The 18,059-nt window shown below is 46.5% G+C and overlaps 1 protein-coding gene across 1 annotated transcript in view; it reads right to left on the reverse strand.

The window, feature by feature from the left end:
• The window catches only part of dnah7 (dynein, axonemal, heavy chain 7), a 616,407-nt gene that overhangs the window by 342,390 nt on the left and 255,958 nt on the right, over positions 1 to 18,059 (reverse strand). Inside the window, exons 32-33 of the mRNA XM_041200170.1 lie at positions 17,552 to 17,734; positions 16,820 to 16,996 (exon numbers count right to left, since the gene is read on the reverse strand). Of these exons, the coding sequence (XP_041056104.1) occupies positions 16,820 to 16,996; positions 17,552 to 17,734 (360 nt within the window). The remainder of the gene's footprint in view (positions 1 to 16,819; positions 16,997 to 17,551; positions 17,735 to 18,059) is intronic.

An 18,059-nucleotide genomic window follows, 5' to 3' on the forward strand; every position in this document is an offset into this window, starting at 1 on the left:
GAGGGAGGAGAAGGCGTGAGGCCGGATGCGTGGGAGATGGGCCGGACACCGTTGAGGGCCCTCTCAACAACAGTGGGTGGAAAACCTTGGTTAAGGAAGAAGGAGGACATGTCAGAGGAACTGTTTTTGAATGTAGCATCATCAGAACAGATGCGACGGAGGCGAAGGAACTGAGAGAATGGGATGGAGTCCTTACAGGAAGCGGGGTGTGAGGAGCTGTAGTCGAGGTAGCTGTGGGAGTCGGTAGGCTTGTAATGAATATTGGTGGACAGTCTATCACCAGAGATTGAAACAGAAAGGTCAAGGAAGGGAAGGGAAGTGTCAGAGATGGACCATGTGAAAATGATGGAGGGGTGGAGATTGGAAGCAAAATTAATAAATTTTTCCAGGTCCTGACGAGAACATGAAGCAGCACCGAAGTAATCATCGATGTACTGGAAAAAGAGTTGTGGGAGGGGGCCAGAGTAGGACTGGAACAAGGAATGTTCCACATACCCCATAAAGAGATAGGCATAGCTGGGCCCCATGCAGGTACCCATAGCCACACCTTTTATTTTCATGGAAGTGAGAGGAGTTAAAGCAGAAATTGTTCAGTGTGAGAACAAGTTCAGCCAGATGGAGGAGAGTAGTGGTGGATGGGGATTGTTCAGGCCTCTGTTCGAGGAAGAAGCTAAGGGCCCTCAGACCATCCTGGTGGGTGATGGAGGTGTCGAGGGATTGGACATCTGTGGTAAAGAGGAAGTGGTTGGGGCCAAGGAACTGGAAATTGTTGATCTGACGTAAGGTGTCAGGGGAATCACGGATGTAGGTGGGAAGGGACTGGACAAGGGGAGAGAGAAGGGAGTCAAGATAATGAGAAATGAGTTCCATGGGGCAGGAACAGGCTGACATGATCGGTCTGCCGGGACAGTTCTGTGCTCACTTCTTTGGGCAGGAATCCTCTCCCCGTTCAACGGATCCTTTTACCCACCTCCAATATTCTCCCTCCACCTGGACCCCTCCCTCTGGATTCTTACCTTCTCTTGATCTTTTCATTGAGAACTGTCGGTGTGACATTAGTCGTCTCAATTTCTCTGCTCCTCTCACCCATTCTAATCTGTCTCTCTCTGAACTTACTGCACTCAGTTCTCTCAGGTCCAACCCCAACATTGTCATCAAACCCGCTGACAAGGGTGGTGCTGTTGTTGTCTGGCACACTGACCTCTACCTCGCGGAGGCTGAGCGTCAACTCGCAGACACTTCCTCCTACCTCTCCCTGGACCATGACCCCACCACTGAACATCAAGCCATTGTTTCCAGGACTGTCACTGACCTCATCTCCTCTGGAGATCTTCCTCCCACAGTTTCCAACCTGATAGTCGCCCAACCTCGGACAGCCCGCTTCTACCTCCTACCCAAAATCCACAAACAGAACTGTCCCGGCAGACCAATCGTGTCAGCCTGTTCCTGCCCCACAGAACTCATTTCTCGTTATCTTGACTCCATTCTCTCTCCCCTTGTCCAGTCCCTTCCCACCTACATCTGTGATTCCTCTGATAGCTTAAGTCACATCAACAATTTCCAATTCCCTGGCCCTAACCGCTTCCTCTTCACCATGGACGTCCAATCTCTCTACACCTCCATCCCCCACCAGGATGGTCTGAGGGCCCTTAGCTTCTTCCTCGAACAGAGGCCCGAACAATCCCCATCCACCACTACTCTCCTCCGTCTGGCTGAACTTGTTCTCACACTGAACAATTTCTCCTTTTACTCCTCTCACTTCCTCCAAATAAAAGGTGAGGCTATGGGTACCTGCATGGGGCCCAGCTATGCCTATCTCTTTATGGGGTATGTGGAACATTCCTTGTTCCAGTCCTACTCCGGCACCCTCCCACAACTCTTTCTCCGGTACATCGATGATTACTTCGGTGCTGCTTCATGCTCTCATCGGGACTTGGAAAAATTTATTAATTTTGCTTCCAATCTCCACCCCTCCATCATTTTCACATGGTCTATCTCTGACACTTCCCTTCCTTTCCTTGACCTCTCTGTCTGAATTTCTAGACTGTCCACCAATATTCATTACAAGCCTACCGACTCCCACAGCTACCTCGACTACAGCTCCTCACACCCCGCTTCCTGTAAGGACTCCATACCATTCTCTCAGTTCCTTCACCTCCATCGCATCTGTTCTGATGATGCTACCTTCAAAAACAGTTCCTCTGACAGGTCCTCCTTCTTCCTTAACCGAGGTTTTCCACTCACGGTCATTGAGAGGGCCCTCAACCGTGTCTGGCCCATCTCCCGCGCATCTGCCCTCACGCCTTTTCCTCCCTCCCAGAAACATGATAGGGTCCCCCTTGACCTCACTTATCACCCCACCAGCCTCCGCATTCAAAGGATCATCCTCCGCCATTTCCGCCAACTCCAGCATGAAGCCACCACCAAACACATCTTCCTTTCACCCCCCCCAGCGGCATTCCTTGGGGATCCTTCCTTCTGGGACACCCTGGTCCACTCCTCCATCATCCCCTACTCCTCAACCCCCACCTATGGCACCTCCCCATGCCCACGCAAAAGATGCAATACCTGCCCCTTCACTTGCTCTCTCCTCACAGTCCAAGGGCCCAAACACTCCTTTCAAGTGAAGCAGCATTTCACTTGCATTTCCCCTAACTTAGTCTACTGCAATCGTTGCTGCCAATGCAGTCTCCTCTACATTGGAGAAAACAAACGTAAACTGGGCGACCGCTTTGCAGAACGCCTGCGGTCTGTCCGCAAGAAAGACCCAAACCTCCCTGTCACTTGCTATTTTAACACTCCACCCTGTTCTCTTTCCTACATGTCTGTCCTTGGCTTGCTGCATTGTTCCAGTGAAGCCCAACGCAAACTGGAGGAACAGCACCTCATCTTCCGACTAGGCACTTTACAGCTTTCCGGTCTGAATATTGAATTCAACAACTTTAGATCTTGAACTCCCTCCTCCTTCCCCACCCCCTTTCCGTTTCTTCCCCCTTCCTTTTGTTTTTTCCAATAATTTATATAGAGTTTTCTTTTCCCACCTATTTCCATTATTTTTAAATCTATATCTTTTATGCCCTGTTAGCCCTTCCACCCCACCCCCACTAGAGCTGTACCTTGAGTGTCCTGCCATCCATTCTTAATTAGTACATTCAATTAGATAAAATCACCACCTTCAACACCTCTTTGTTCCTCTATTTGTGACATCTTTTGATTATCTGTTCCTATCCCTGCTTGCTTGTCCCTACAACCACACCCTCCCCACTTCTCTCCCCACACCCTGCACCCGCCCCCCCCCCCCCCCCCCCCACCTTAAACCAGCTTATATTTCACCCCTCTCCTAATATTCACTCAGTTCTGTTGAAGGGTCATGAGGACTCGAAACGTCAACTCTTTTCTTCTCCGCCGATGCTGCCAGACCTGCTGAATTTTTCCAGGTAATTCTGTTTTTGTTTTGGATTTCCAGCATCCGCAGTTTTTTGTTTTTAATTCTTATGCTACACCTTGTTACACTCTTCTATTTGGCCTAAAGATACCAATCATATGACAAGGATTGGTAAAACAATAATGTGGTTTCTTTATTAAGAAATAAGACAATATGCATACAGTGTTAACTGGGAAGCTATGTATACATAGCTACATCTACTGCTACTACTGACTACTACATCACACCCTGTCTCAGTGGTCATGATTGACAGAAGTTTATGATATGGTCCTTTAAAGTATATGTACATAATATCAGAAAACATCTCACCCAAATGTACCTCTTCCAATGTCAGCTGCAGGTATGAAATAGGACCATGAGAAAAGCTGGTGGGGTGGGGGGAGGGATGACGGTGGTGCAGCAGGGAGTCTCAGAACAGAGCAGGAGAGTCAAGCCAAGGAACAAGGTCTCCTCTCCAAATGCATATCACCCACATACATTTATACACAGTCATTAGCATTCTATCCTCTCTCTTGCAGTAGGTGGCATAAAACAGGCAAGAAAGCATCCCCTGAGAAGATGGTCCATAGAATTATCAGGACCAGTGGCACAGAGCCAGAGGACCTGGCACTGCCAAGGCCATTGAGTACAATGGCAAGCTGTTGTCTTATGCATTTTCTCCACTCACATCTCACCCACTTCCTGAAGAAAGATGCCATGAAGATGGTATGACTGGAAATCTTGCTTCCCTCTCCAAGCATCTTCCCCTTATCCTTACCCTTGTCTTATCAATTTGCACTTTCAGAGATTCAAGATCTGATTCCTGTTTAGCCTCTGAAGAGCCTCCAGGAAAAGGAAGATCAACTCTATGAGAGTGACGAGGTGGCACCATCTCAAGTTTACAATCTCAGGTACCAACTCAAATACAGCCACTATGCAAACATTAGAGGCATTGGGTTGAGTTACCAGTGATGGGAAGGCAGCAGCGAGGTCGGGGGATAGAGTAATTCATGTGCAACTCCTTGGAGGGCAAGGTCGCGAGTGAGTTCTGCTGCAGAAAACTCAAATTAGGAACTCATTAGGATGGACTCAATGAACTTGGTGCATTAGCAGGCCTGCCAGACTGGCTAGAAGCATGGAAGAGTCAGCTCCAACAAGGCATAATGAATTCTGTGGAAGTCGTGGGCCATTCTATGGTAGCATTGGCAGTATCGGTTGGCCCCTGTCTCAGCAGCACAAGCAGAGGCTTCCCAATATTTCCAGGCTGCAGTGAAAACTCAGACAGAGGTCGTGAGATCCCTGGTTGTTGCCATCCAGGCAGACAATGCTGCCATCATGCACACGAAAATCAACGTTGAAAGGGGCATGAAGGCACTCATTCACAGCAGTCCAGCAACCTTTGCTCCAACAGACTACGAGAATTGTTGAGATGCTAACCCGCGAGAGTGGCAACAGCACCATGGAGCACAAACCTGCTTTCCTCTCTCATGTTGGCAGCATTGGTGTATCCACCACAGCCACTCCATCAGATCCTTTCTTTTGCTTCCCAGCCAGCCATCCCAGATTGCTACCACCATGCCTAGGTGGTGCAGTTCAAAGCCAGGCCTCCAAGGCCTGAGATGCTCGAGAATATCCTGCAGGATCATCTTTGTCTCCCCCAGTGAAAGTTAGGTGCCTTCCACCAACCATGTGCAGTCACTGAGGTAGCACTGCACAGGAGCACTAAATCAGATGACAGGCACTAAGGGTGTGCACAAGTATGATTAGTTTGTTTTTTTTTGTATTGTTGAAGAATTGCTGCATTTCGCTGTTGGTCTTTACCTAATGATGTTGGCCATGGGGATTTTCTGATAGGAAGCCTGAAATGGATGTGTTGTTAGGGAATGGTGAGTCAATGCTAGGATGGGGAACTTCATTTTGACTGAAGCGAAGCCTCACAATGTAATTCCTCTCATTCTATCCAATTGCACATAATGGATGTGATCTGCTCCTTGCCTCTGCTTCCTCTTCCAGATACTCCGTCTCCTGAGGCAGCCTCTAGGTCCCAGGATAGAGTTGCTGGGCTTTCAGAATTGTAAGAATGTGGAAGACAAAGCACATCATCACAAATACCCTCACCTTGCTGATCTAAGCAACAAAACTGCTGCCTGAGGAGCCAATAGCTGGTCCAGTTTTGTAGGTTATTTCATGGCTTTCATTGAAGACCTTCTGACTTCACGTAGTGGGATGGTTAAAGAGGGTTATGAGACATGTGTGGAGTGGGTAGCCCTTATCACAGAGCATCAATCCTTTTTAAGAAGTCCGAAGGTAGTCAGTATTGAAGACCAGTGCAGGATTAAGCGAGGGTGCTGCCAGGATAGTGGCTATTCATGAGGTGAACGAGGTAGTGTCAGACAATGATGTAAAATTCAGACAGATGCCTATCATTCCCTTGCCATGTGCCACCAACAAGATTGCCACTTGTCTATCCTTTCTCACCCAACAAGTATCAATGGTGATGTGGGGTGGGGGCAGGGTTTGACACACATGGGTCGCCAGCAGATTTTGCCCCCATCTGCAATACTACTCAGCATTCTGGGTTTATAATGGGGACACTAGCAGTTGGCCTCAGCAAACATCAGTAATAACCCTACAGTTCACCCTTGAAGGGAGAGGCTAGTGCAGCTATTTCCTCTCCTTTGTAGGCCTCAGTCTCTGCTGTTAAGCGATGTTTGTTAAGAGATAAATTTTGGCTTAAATAATGGCAGAACTCAAATAGTGCCATGCCATCTTTTCCATCTACCCAAGAGGACTGTTAGTTAGTTAGTTAGTTCATTAGTTAGTCTTATCTAAATAACAGCACGTTCAACAATGCAGCACATGCTCAGCACTAAATTATCAACCTGAATGATGTACTCAAGTCTCTGTAGCAGGGCTTGAACCCACAACAGGCAGTATCATGCTTGACCAGGTGTTACAATGTACAGCTCCCTGGGGTCTAATGTACTGCTCCTGAATGAACACATTTTTCAAATGTTTAGTGCTACGAGCTTCAGAGAATTCTTCACCCATTGTGCTCCCAATGCAGAAACATTTTTAAAAATCAGTTAACTAAAAATTCTTGTCGCTCAAATGTTTCACCAGGAAAAATGACTATTCTGTACTATCCAACCACATGTGCAGGCAGGTACATCCATCAATAAAACATCGCACTCACTCTGGTCTAGGTTAGTCTGTTCAAAAAGCTCGCCCAAAAGGGCACATTCTGATGGGTCGCAACCTGATTGATCAGGATTAATGGGGAAACGCTCCATAATTGGGTAGATGTACAATAAATAGGACACTGATCAGTGAATTGTAACAGAGTGTTATTGGCGTTATCCTGGTAAACACATGCAGCCTGACACTTCAATCAGTAAAAACACACACTCACTCTGGACCTGGTTCTGAGGCTATGCTGGTGAGCACGGACGTCGTGTGCAGGCAGCCAGATAAATCATCGAAGGAACAAACTTACTCTGGCCCTTATTTTGAGGTTGCTTTGGAAATGACCGAAAAGAGGAGAAAAATCGAGAATTTTAAGATGAATGGATTGATTCATCCACATTCATCCCAAATTCTGCAAGCCTCCCTGTGTGTCCCATTTATAATGAGAAATTCATCAACAAGAAGAAATTAAATCTTGAGAGGCAATTCACTAAAAGCTCACTGCCTTAGCCAAAAGTTTCCTGCTGGAAAAACCCAAAAGAAAGTGATGAAACAAGCTGAAGAACATGGCAGAGAAATATAGGAATGTGCTCGCTAAGTGTGTGAAATCATCAGGTAGCTCAACTGCTGTTAGTTTCTGGCATTCAAGAGACTGTGAAAGGAGGATAGCCATTCACAGATAGTGAATATATAACAGAATGTTTTATCAAAGTCTCAGTAAGTTAAAAGCCAAAATGAAATTGTTCAAAAATTAAAGACATGCCTTTATTTGTGAAGACTGTGAAGGACAGACAGTGAAAAAGGCAACAGACATCACCAGCTACAGGATTGAGGGTATAAATTCAGCTCCAGTGTGTGCAAGTGTTTTCAAGTAAGAATTCATTTAAAAGCAAGTTGAAAAACAAACTGAAGGATGAAAGTTTACAGTCCTGCTTGAAAATGAAAATGACAGTGGCCTAGATATTGAATGACTCTCCGAAGAATTCCAACAGCAGAAATCCCTTTAAAGAATGACAGGCTTACTTTAACCTTGAGGGCGGACATTGGGAACTTCGAAATCTGACAAATCTCGGAGTTCTCGCACATGAACAGGAAAACATTGTAGACAAGTGTCCCAGGCAGGGGACAGGGAGAGGTCCCAAAGGGAGAGGGGACAGGGACAGGTCCCAATGGGAGAGGGGGACAGGGAAATGTCCCAGAAGGAAGATTCCCAGACAGAGGACTGGGAGAGGTCCCAAAGAGAGAGGGGACAGAAAGGGGTCCCAGTTAAGTTAAAAAGAGAGAAGTAGAGAAAGAGGCTGCAAGTTGGAAAAGGGCTACGGTTAGCAGACTTCAAATGAAAAGGGCTCAGGAAAAGCCCTGGCAATTGAAGAGGGCTCAGGAGCAGCCATGAAGATCCATGAAGGCAGTGGAAGATTAGTGACTGCGGGCCAGTGGGCGAAGGTACCCCTTTCGACTAGTAGTGTTCTGTTCAGTATGACCGAAAAGCAGAAGCTGTGCTTGTGAGCTGGTGTTTGAGTGCAGACTCAGGAATCCAGGGATCAGAATCCTGAGAAACAAGATTTCAAATCCTGCGAGATGGGCCATCCTTGACACCATCTGAGTTGAAGCATCCTTTGTGTAGAATTCCAAGGCAAGATCTTCAAAGGTAAAGACTGGAATCCCTCATGAGGGAGGCAAAGGATTGGATTGCATTGGAATTTTCCACTCTGGGACTAAGTCCCGTAGTGAAAGCAGGAAGTTGGAGTGATTTCTGCTGTTGAACGGGGCTTGTTCTTAAACTCAATCGTGTGCTCCCTGCCTCATTATTTATGCATGCGCGAGGCCCCAATGTGACCTTCTTTCTTCCCGTGGTCACCCTTAAAACTCCCCCATCACCCTGAACCCTATAACTGTTAACCTGGACCTGTCTTCCCTCCCCGCTAAGCCCACACCAGTCACAGTGCCCATGCCCACCCTGATTCTGCCCACTTGTGTTAGCCATGCCACCATTCTTGTCCCCATCAAAGACCCTCCCACCCTACCGCATTCCACTTCCCCCTCTCAAAGTGACTATCCCTTCCTACCACCAGCACCCTCAGCTGTCCCCCCAGGACTCCAGCATTGATTTGACTGACCACACCCTATGAAACATTCCCCGCTCACTCCCCTCTTCCCCTTCATGCCTTCCTTCCCCATTCACTCCACCACTGACTCCTCTCTTCATCACTTCCAACTACCCTTTCCCTCGTGTATTCCACCAACCCCCACTTTGTCTCTTCCAACACCCCTTCGACTCATGTATTCCACAGAACCCCCCACCCTTCGTCTCTTCCAGTAGCCCTTCCCCTCATGTTTTCTACCAACACCCCGCCCCCAACTTTGTCGCTTCCAGTTAGCCCTTCTCTTCGTGTCTTTCAACACTGCCCCCAATCATCTCTTTCATAAGCATCATCTCCTGCTGGCAAGTATGGTAGGTAATGAAAGTTTCCCCTGAAGGGAGCACACCACTTTTGTAAAGTCGGGAAATAGGATGGTGTAAATTCTCGTTGGCAGGGCAGTAGATTGGACAGGGCTAGAAGATTCTGGCCTATTGGGATTTTAATGAGCGTTCATAAGTTGAAAAATGAGTTCCCAATGTTGACTAGCAAACAACGCAGCCTGCCATTAAACCGCCATGAAAGTTGGGTGAGGAAGATTGTAAACTGATTTCCTAATGTTGGGAAACTGCTTTTTGGCCTACCTCTACATCTCCCGCCCACCACGATTCCTGCTGCTGGCAGGGAAGGGGGGAAGATTCCGCCCAGAGTTTCAATGAGATTGGCCGACTCACAGTATTTAGTGACATCTAGGTGAGTTGTTGAGAAATCCGTGGACTCTGTCTTCGTGTGCAGTGTGGTGTGTTCGAGCACAGTTTGCTTGTTAATTCATATGTGCCTCATATATACTCTGAATGTTAGAGCATAAGATAGATAATACAAATTGTTTCATCTTTCTACCCTGGTATAGTAAAGTTTATTTTTGTTTCTTCAAAACCCAAGGAATCTTGTGGCTTTATTCTATTAGCAAGTCTTAAGAAAGACAAGCCTGGGAAGTGTGTCCTGCAGTCAGGTCTTTGTGACATCCCAAGGCAGCGCAAGAGAGTGGCGGAGAGATCAGAACCAGCGCGAGTGTGGGGAAGCTTCAAAAAGTGATGTCAGCACAAAAGTGAGAGCTGACTAGTGAGTAGTGGGTAAGTGTTTTTCTCCAGTTTAAAATAGATTAAGCTAAGGAAAGGTAAGAGTTCCAGTTTGTATTTAAAGTACATAAATAATTTAATGTTTTACTTAAAATAAGGGGTTTTTTTTCAACTAGAGGCCTGGCAGGGCAGCTCAATCCTGTGTTATGTACCGTCTGTAACATGTGGGAAGTCCAAGACACTCTTTGCGCTCTGACCAACCAGGTGTGCAGAAAGTGCCACCAGCTGCAGCTACTTGAGCTCCAAGTTTCAGAGCTTGAGCAGCAGCTGGAGGCACTGAGGTGCATCCGCGAAGCTGAAAGTTTCATGGATAGCATGTTTTTAGACATGGTCAGCCCACAGCTTATTGAAGTGCAGACAGGGAGGGAATGGGTGACCATCAGTCAGAAGAAAGGCGTCAGGCAGGTTGTCAGGAAATCCCCAGGATGCATCTCACTCGAGAACTGTTTTTCTGTGTTTAAAAATGGTGAGAGTGATGGTTCTTCTGGAGAGTGCAGCCACGCTCATGGCACTGTGAGTGGCTCAGCACAGTGGGGGAGGAAAAAGAGTGCAATAGTGGTAGGAGACTCGATAGTAAGGGGAACAGACAGGCATTTCTGCAGCCGTAGACATGACTCCAGGATGGTAGGTTGCCTCCCTGGTGCCAGGGTCAAGGTTGTCACTAAACAGCTGCAGGGCATTCTAAAGGGGGAGGGCAAACCAATGGCATTGCTAGAAAGAGGGATGAGGTCCTGCAAGCAGGATTTAGGGAGCTAGGAAACAGATTAAAAAACAGGACCTCAAAGGTAGTAATCTCTGGATTACTTCCAGTGCCACGCGCTAGTGGGTATAGAAATAAGAGGTTAGTCCAGATGAATGCGTGGCTGGAGAGATGGTGCAGGAGGGAGGGCTTTAGATTTCTGGGGTCGGCGGGACCTGTACAAGGCAGACGGGTTGCACCTGAACTGGAATGGGACCAACATCCTTGTGGGGAGGTTTGCTAGTGCTTTTGGGGAGGGTTTAAACTAACTTAGCAGGGGGATGGGATCCTGAGAGGAGGCTCAGCAGTGGGAGATGAACAGCCAAAATTAGAAGAGAGAGCAAGTGAGTCTGGAAGGCATAGAAATTATAGGCCAGTTAAGGCAAAAGAGAGTTTGGCAAGGTTGGATGGTATTTATTTTAATGCAAGGAGTCTGACAAATAAGGCAAATGAGTTGAGGGCACAAATTAACACATGGAATTATGATGACATTGCTGTCACAGAGACATGGTTGAGAGAGGGGCAGGGTTGGCAGCTCAATGTTCCAGGATAAAGGGTCTTCAGCGAGACAGGGAAGGAGGTAAAAGAGATGGGGGTATCGCAATATTGATCAAGAAATCAATTACAGCAGTAAGGAGGGGTGACATCTTAGAAGGCTCCTCAAATGAAGCCATATGGATGGAACTTAAAAACAAAAAAGGAGCAATCACATTGTTGGGAGTGCACTAAAGGCCCCCAAACAGTCAGAGAGAAATGGAAAAGCAGATATGTAGGCAAATTTCAGATTAGTGTAAAAATAATAGGGTAGTAATAGTGGGCGATTTCAACGTCCCCAACATTAACTGGGCTAATCATAGTGTGATAGGTTTAGAGGGAGCGGAATTCTTAAAATGCATCCAGGAGAGCTTTTTAAGCCAGTACGTAGAAGGTCCTACAAGAGAGGGGGCGGTCCTGGACTTAATTTCAAGCCAGGCAAGTGGTAGAGGTATCAGTGGGGGAGCATTTTGCAGATAGAGATCATAACTCCGTTAGATTCAAAGTTGTCATGGAAAAGGACAAGGATGGGCCAGAAATCAGAGTTCTAAACTGGGGAAGGCCGATTTGAATAAGATCAGATATGATTTGGCTAGAGTGGACTGGGAGCTGCTACTTTTAGGTAAATCTGTGTCAGAGCAGTGGGACTTATTCAAGAAGGAAATAGGGAGAGTACAGGGCCAACATATTCCAGTAAAGACAAAGGGTGGACCAACAACTCCAAGGAACCCTTGATGTCAAGGTATATACAGGATTGGATAAACAGAAAAAGGGAGGCTTATGGAAGATACTGGGGGCTTAAAACAATGGAAGCCCTAGAGGAGTATAGAATGTGAAGGGGGAATTTAAAAAGGAAATTAGGAGAGCAAAAGGGGGCATGAAAAAGCAGTGGCAGGTAAAATAAAGGAAAATCCAAAATTATTTTACAAGTACATTAAGAGGATAACTAGGGAAAGAGTAGAGTCCATTAAGGACCTTAGTGGTAATTTGTGTGTGGAGCCAGAAGATGTAGGTAGGGTTCTAAATGAACACTTCGTGTCGGTGTTCACAAGTGAGAGGGACAATGTGGTAATGGAAATCAGGCAGAAGGACTGTGATATATTAAAGAAATTAGCATAAAAAGAGAGGACGTTCTAAGTGGTCTGGCAGGCTTAAAAGTAGATAAATCTCCAGGCCCGGATGAAATGTATTCCAGGCTGTTGAGTGAGGCAAGGGGGGAGATAGTAGAGGCGCTGGCAATAATTTTCAATACCCCTCTGGCCACAGGAGAGGTGCCAGAGGACTGGAGGACAGCCAATGTGGTACCGTTATTCAAGTAGGGAGGAAGGGATAAACCAAGGAGCTACAGGCCAGTCAGTCTAACCTCAGTGGTGGAGAAACTATTGGAAGCAATTCTGAGGGACAGAGTTAATCTACACTTGAAGAGGCAGGGATTAATCAAAGACAGGCAGCATGGTTTTGTTAAGGGGAGGTCATGTCTGACCAATTTGATTGAATTTTTTGAAGAGGTGACCAGGTCTGTAGATGAGGGCAATGTATTTGAAGTAATCTACTTGGACTTCAGCAAGGCTTTTGAGCCCATGGGATCCAAGGCAATTTGGCAAATTGGATCCAGGATTGGCTGAGTGGCAGGAAGCAGAGGGTGATGGTCGAGAGGTGTTTTTGTGACTGGATGCATGTGTCCAGTGGGGTTCCACTGGGATTGGTGTTGAGTCCCTTGCTATTTATGGTATATATAAACAATTTAGATTTGAATGTAGGAGGGTTAATCAGTAAATTTGCGGAAATTGTTGAGGTGGTTAAATAGTGAGAAGGAGAGCCTTAGGTACAGGAGGATATGGACAGGCTGGTCAGATGGGCTGATTAGTGACAAATGGAATTTAATCTGGATAAGTGTGAAGTGATGCACTTGGGCAGGACAAATAAGGCACGGGAATACACGATGAATGGTAGGACCCTGGGAAGTACAGAGGATCAGAGGGACCTTGGTGTGCATGTCCACCAGTACCTTAAGGTAGTGGGACAGGTAGATAAGGTGGTTAAGAAGGCATATGGGATACTTGCCTTTATTAGTCAAGGCATAGAACATAAGAGCAGGAAGGTTATGCTGGAACTGTATAAAAAACGCTGGTTAGGCCACAGCTAGAGTATTGCATGCAGTTCTGGAATCTGCATTATAGGAAGGATGTGATTGCACCAGAGAGACTGCAGAGGAGATTTACCAGGATGCTGCCTGGGCTGGAAAGTTTTAGTTATGAGGAGAGACTGGATAGACTGGCGTTATTTTCCCTGCAGCAGAGGAGATTGAGGGGGACATGATTGAGGTGTATAAAATTATGAGGGGCATAGATAGGGTAGACAGGAAGGAACGTTTCCCCTTGGTGGAGGGATCAATAACCAGGGGCATAGATTTAAGGTAAGGGGCAGGAGGTTTAGAGCGATGTGAGGGAGAATATTTTCACCCAGAGAGTGGTGGGAATCTGGAACTCACTGCCTGAAAGGATGGTAGAGGCAGAAACCCTCATAACATTTAAGAAGTATTTGGATGTGCACTTGCGATGCTATGGCATACAAGGCTATGGGCCTAGTGCTGGAAAATGGGACTAAAATAGTTAGGTACTTGTTTGACCAGCGCAGACTCGATGGGCCGAAGGACCTTTTTCTGTGCTGTATACCTCTATGGCTCTATGAATCTCAAACTTTGGGCAGAATCGTACATGCCCGCTGGCATCGGCGAGCTCGGCAGTGTGAGCAGACAATATGGCAAGAAGGCCAAAAATAGGTTTCACAACATCATGAAACCAGTCTGTGATTGCACACTCAGCACAGCAATGGCGGGCCACATTGCCCATCGGATGTCAGGAACCTCATTGTAATACACCTTCATATCATTTTAAAGCTAGCCCACCGGGCTCATCCCCCCACGCTGAATGACCCCCCACATCAGCGTGATTGCATGGCATATCTCTACCTACCAGACCAGTCATAAGGCAGGGGTGGTTTTGCACTGCTGCAGGGCTAGGACTTGCTTGGGGAAGGGGGAGAAGTGACCTGAGGCAAGAGAAGAGGCTGCAGAGTGAGGACTGTACTGAGGAAGGGGATTATCCCAGGGTTTGTGTGGGGGCACAAGTTGATCTGTGCAAGTGGCCTTAAGATGGTGAGGGCTGAGGAGACAGTCTCCAGAATAGATGAGGCCAGATGGAGATGTGAGGGTGTGTGTGAAAGAGTGAGTGATGATGTCCTTTGAGCTGGCAGTGAGTGAGATGCCAATGAATGTGTGATGGGCTTGAGTGTGTGAATTAGAGTGATGAGATGGTTGCCATATCCTGGCAGCACAGGTGAGATCATTCATCCTCTATCTGCATTGGATGGCCAACCTCTTCTGTGCAGCATTGGAACTGACCACCTCTACCATTGCCTACCAAGCTGTAGTAGTAATGTAGTTGCTCCTCCTGCGGCCAGAGCAGGGGTAGAGGACATCATGGCAAGCCTCTACAGCGTCCAAAAGGCACTTGAAGGATGCGTCACTAAATCTGGGGGCTGCAGTTTTCTTGCCTTTCGGGGCCATGTCTTATTTGCAGCAGTTCTGGGCTGGAAGCACTGAGAGGTGTGCATGCGGCTGTACTTTAAACGTGGTACCCGGCATGATGAAGCGGTGAGGTGATGGCGTGGCAGGCGAATCAGAGCCCACCCTAATCGAAATGACGTGTTTCCCAGGAATGCATAATTAATGCGGTGGGTTGGGATGATGCAGAGTGAAAAGTCACCATTGGGGCCGGTGGGTAAAAAACCGACTTTACTCGCCCGCTACCACACTTAGTGCAAATCTGGGAAGGTTCCGTCCTTTGTCTCCTTTAAAATAAACGTTATTGGTCCCTAACCGAATCTTACCAAAAACTTGGAGGTCAGGTCAAGGATCATAAAAAGTAAGAGTATTTTTTTCATTTAAGGAAGGAGTTGCAGATAATTAAATGTCTTGTTCTGTTGTTTTAAACTTTTATTAAAATTGTACTTGTGAGAAACATAATTCAATCAGCAACTTCTTGTCAAAATCTTTAAAATGTTGATAATCAAATGTCCTCTTTCATTAATATTAATACATATTAGTTTACAATCGTCAGTAAAATGGCATTGCATAAAAATCCATAAATGAGTCTCTATTTTGCTTTTCATTATTATCTGGCACTTGAACGACAGCATTTTGACACTTATTTGCTTTAGACTAAAGTTTAAATAATATCTCTCCTTGTCATTAAGGTTTTGGCTGCCTGTGCTAGACCATCGAGTTTTATAATGGTAGCACCACTCAGTTCTGTTTAGTTTTCCATAGATTCCTGTGGAAAAAGTGTTGGGTTATGATGGATCGATAGAGTGAACGTAAAGTAGATGTATATGAAAATTATATTGAGCCATAACTTTCGTGGAGCGGTAATCACAGTTGATTTGCCATTCCACCCCTATTTGCCCACACTAAAATGCAGCTGCACCTTTCTCGCCCAACCTTCCGGCTTGCACCGGGTAAGAAAAATGCAGCGCAGCAGGTTCCTGAGGTCTTCTGTCAAGTGCAGGGGAGTTGGGGGAAATAAAGATACACCCTCTTTTTACAGCACTAGCTGGCATAAATCAGTAAGCTAGGGAGAAGATAAGTGTCTAAGGTAAGTGGTTGGGATGATATGCGGGGGGGGGTGGGAGCAGTGGGGGCAGTGCAGCAGGACAAGGAGCAACAGGATATAGGGGTAGTGTGGGTCAGGGAAGTCGGGTGGTCACAGGGTGGGGGGGTGGTGATGATCAGTGGATGGGCTCGGGTGGTTGGGTGGTCAGTGGCGGGGGTATGGTTGGTCTGTGGGGAGGTGGTCAGTTGGAGGGTCAGATGGTTAGTGTGGGGGCCTGGTCATTGGGAGGTTTGGGTGATCAGTGGGGAGGGTGGTAAGTAGGGAGTTGGATGGTCAGTGTGGGGGCGATCAGTGTGGGGGATGATCATTGTGGGGGTGGTCAGTGAGGTTAGTCACTGGGAGGGTAGTCAGCGGGTGGGGAGGTATTTGGGGCTGTGGGAGGGTAGTAGGGAGGTGGGTGGGGTAGTCAGCAGTTCCTGTGCTGGGTCAGGGGGCTAGTCAGGGGGGTGGGGGGATAGTTGGGAGAGCTGGGAGGGTAGTCGGTGGATGGGTGTATAGTTGGGGGAGTTCTGTGGAGGTTGGATGGGTAATTGGGGGTGGGAGCATAGTGAGTGTTCCTTGGGGGTTCGAGAGGGTAGATGGGGTGTGGGGATCTAGCCAGAGGGTCCCGTGAGGTATTGGAAGCTAATCGGGGGGATCAGGAGGGTAGTCGATGAGGGGGATAGTTAGGGTGGGTGGGGAGTAGTCGTGGGAGAGCGCAGGGGATGATCAGGAGGTCCAGTGGGTGGGGCTGGGGGTGGGGGGTCAGTGCTATTGTTACCAGGAGTTAGAAGTGGTTTTAATTAAAAGTGGGTAACTATTCCTGTAGGACAGATGGAACCATCCAAAGTTTGTGATTTAAATTGGGGTTTCGGATGGTTCTCAGTGCAGGGTAGTTGCCCAACAGGTGGATGTGGAGGGGTCCCTCAGCATATCTTTTGGGTACACCCTGGGGTACAATGCCCTGGTGATCAGAAGTTATGGGCCAATATGTTTACAGTGATCACATCCCATTTGCAGGAATCACATTCCATTTAGATACAAGACACTTAAAACTAGCTTGTTACCTTAGCTGCTTTTCGAACAAGTTGAAGGCACACTGGCACCATTCTGTCAAACAATCCTTCAATTAATTCCTTGTGCATGGGACGTACACCAGGTGGCATCTTATTCAGCCAAGATACCATTACCGGCTTCCATCCCATCATAAGAGGTTCCATGTAGACCATTCCACACCTTGAAACCTAAAATATGATGAACAGATATTCTCACTAAAAATGTAGTATGCAGTCTGGCACTAAGTCCCATTTCAAAAAACATGCTTTCCAGGAATTTCCGTGAAGCTGCTCTCGCTCCTGGTAATAACTTTGTCAGAATGTAAACAAAATGGGTTTCAATCATACATCCAGCAAAATTATTGCAGTAACGTGGGACAGCTCAGAGGAAATTCCTGCTATTAATTTAAAAGTTGGAAATTTATGCAAAATACAAAATGTCTTCATATCTCCCTATGTTTCCTTTCCATTCAAAGTATCATGTTGAAAATAATAATTTTTACAAAATACATTTCACTAAGGGCTGGTTACATGATTGGCTGCTCCTAGCAAGATGAAGCACTTGCAGGGCCAAACATTGGGAAATCATTTCCCACAACTGATGATTTTCCATCAAATCAAATTAATAAATAGAGTCATGGACTGTAGTCTGAGCTGCACCCCCTATGAATGCCATTCCTCGCTTGAAGCATTGTCATAAAATCAGTCTTATATTTCCATCAAAATTCATACATGATTACTTACAGTAGCAGGGGAAGCAACCTCCAAATCCATTGGCTCAAAAATAAGACTCATTTGGGGAGACATCTGAATGATCTCTCCACTCATCAGACACAATTTCTTGTTGTCATCTAGCACAGTGTTCATGTTCTCAATCCAGACTGCATCAACTGGTCCATCAAAGACTAACCACTTCCTGTCAGGGGTCTATTTCGAAATAAAAAAGCCTTCATTACATTTTGAATAGACCAAATCAGTAATTACAACTGTTCTAAGGAATTGGACATTCAGAAGCAATTAAAAGGAAGTTGAAAATCTTTTCCTGCTACCATGGGACAGCTAAAATATTTGATCCAATTTGAAAGCCAATCTAGAGCCACAAAAAAACTGCAAAGCTACACACTAGACTTGGAAACTGTGCATACCACGTTCGCTATTTTATTTCAAAAAGTGGATAACCATCTGGTTAAGAACAAGTGTAAAGGCTATAAGCAGATAAGCGAAGACTTGGATGATCCATAAGCCTTTTTAT

Source organism: Carcharodon carcharias, chromosome 12 (genome assembly GCF_017639515.1).
Source record: "Carcharodon carcharias isolate sCarCar2 chromosome 12, sCarCar2.pri, whole genome shotgun sequence".
Classification (NCBI taxonomy): domain Eukaryota; kingdom Metazoa; phylum Chordata; class Chondrichthyes; order Lamniformes; family Lamnidae; genus Carcharodon; species Carcharodon carcharias.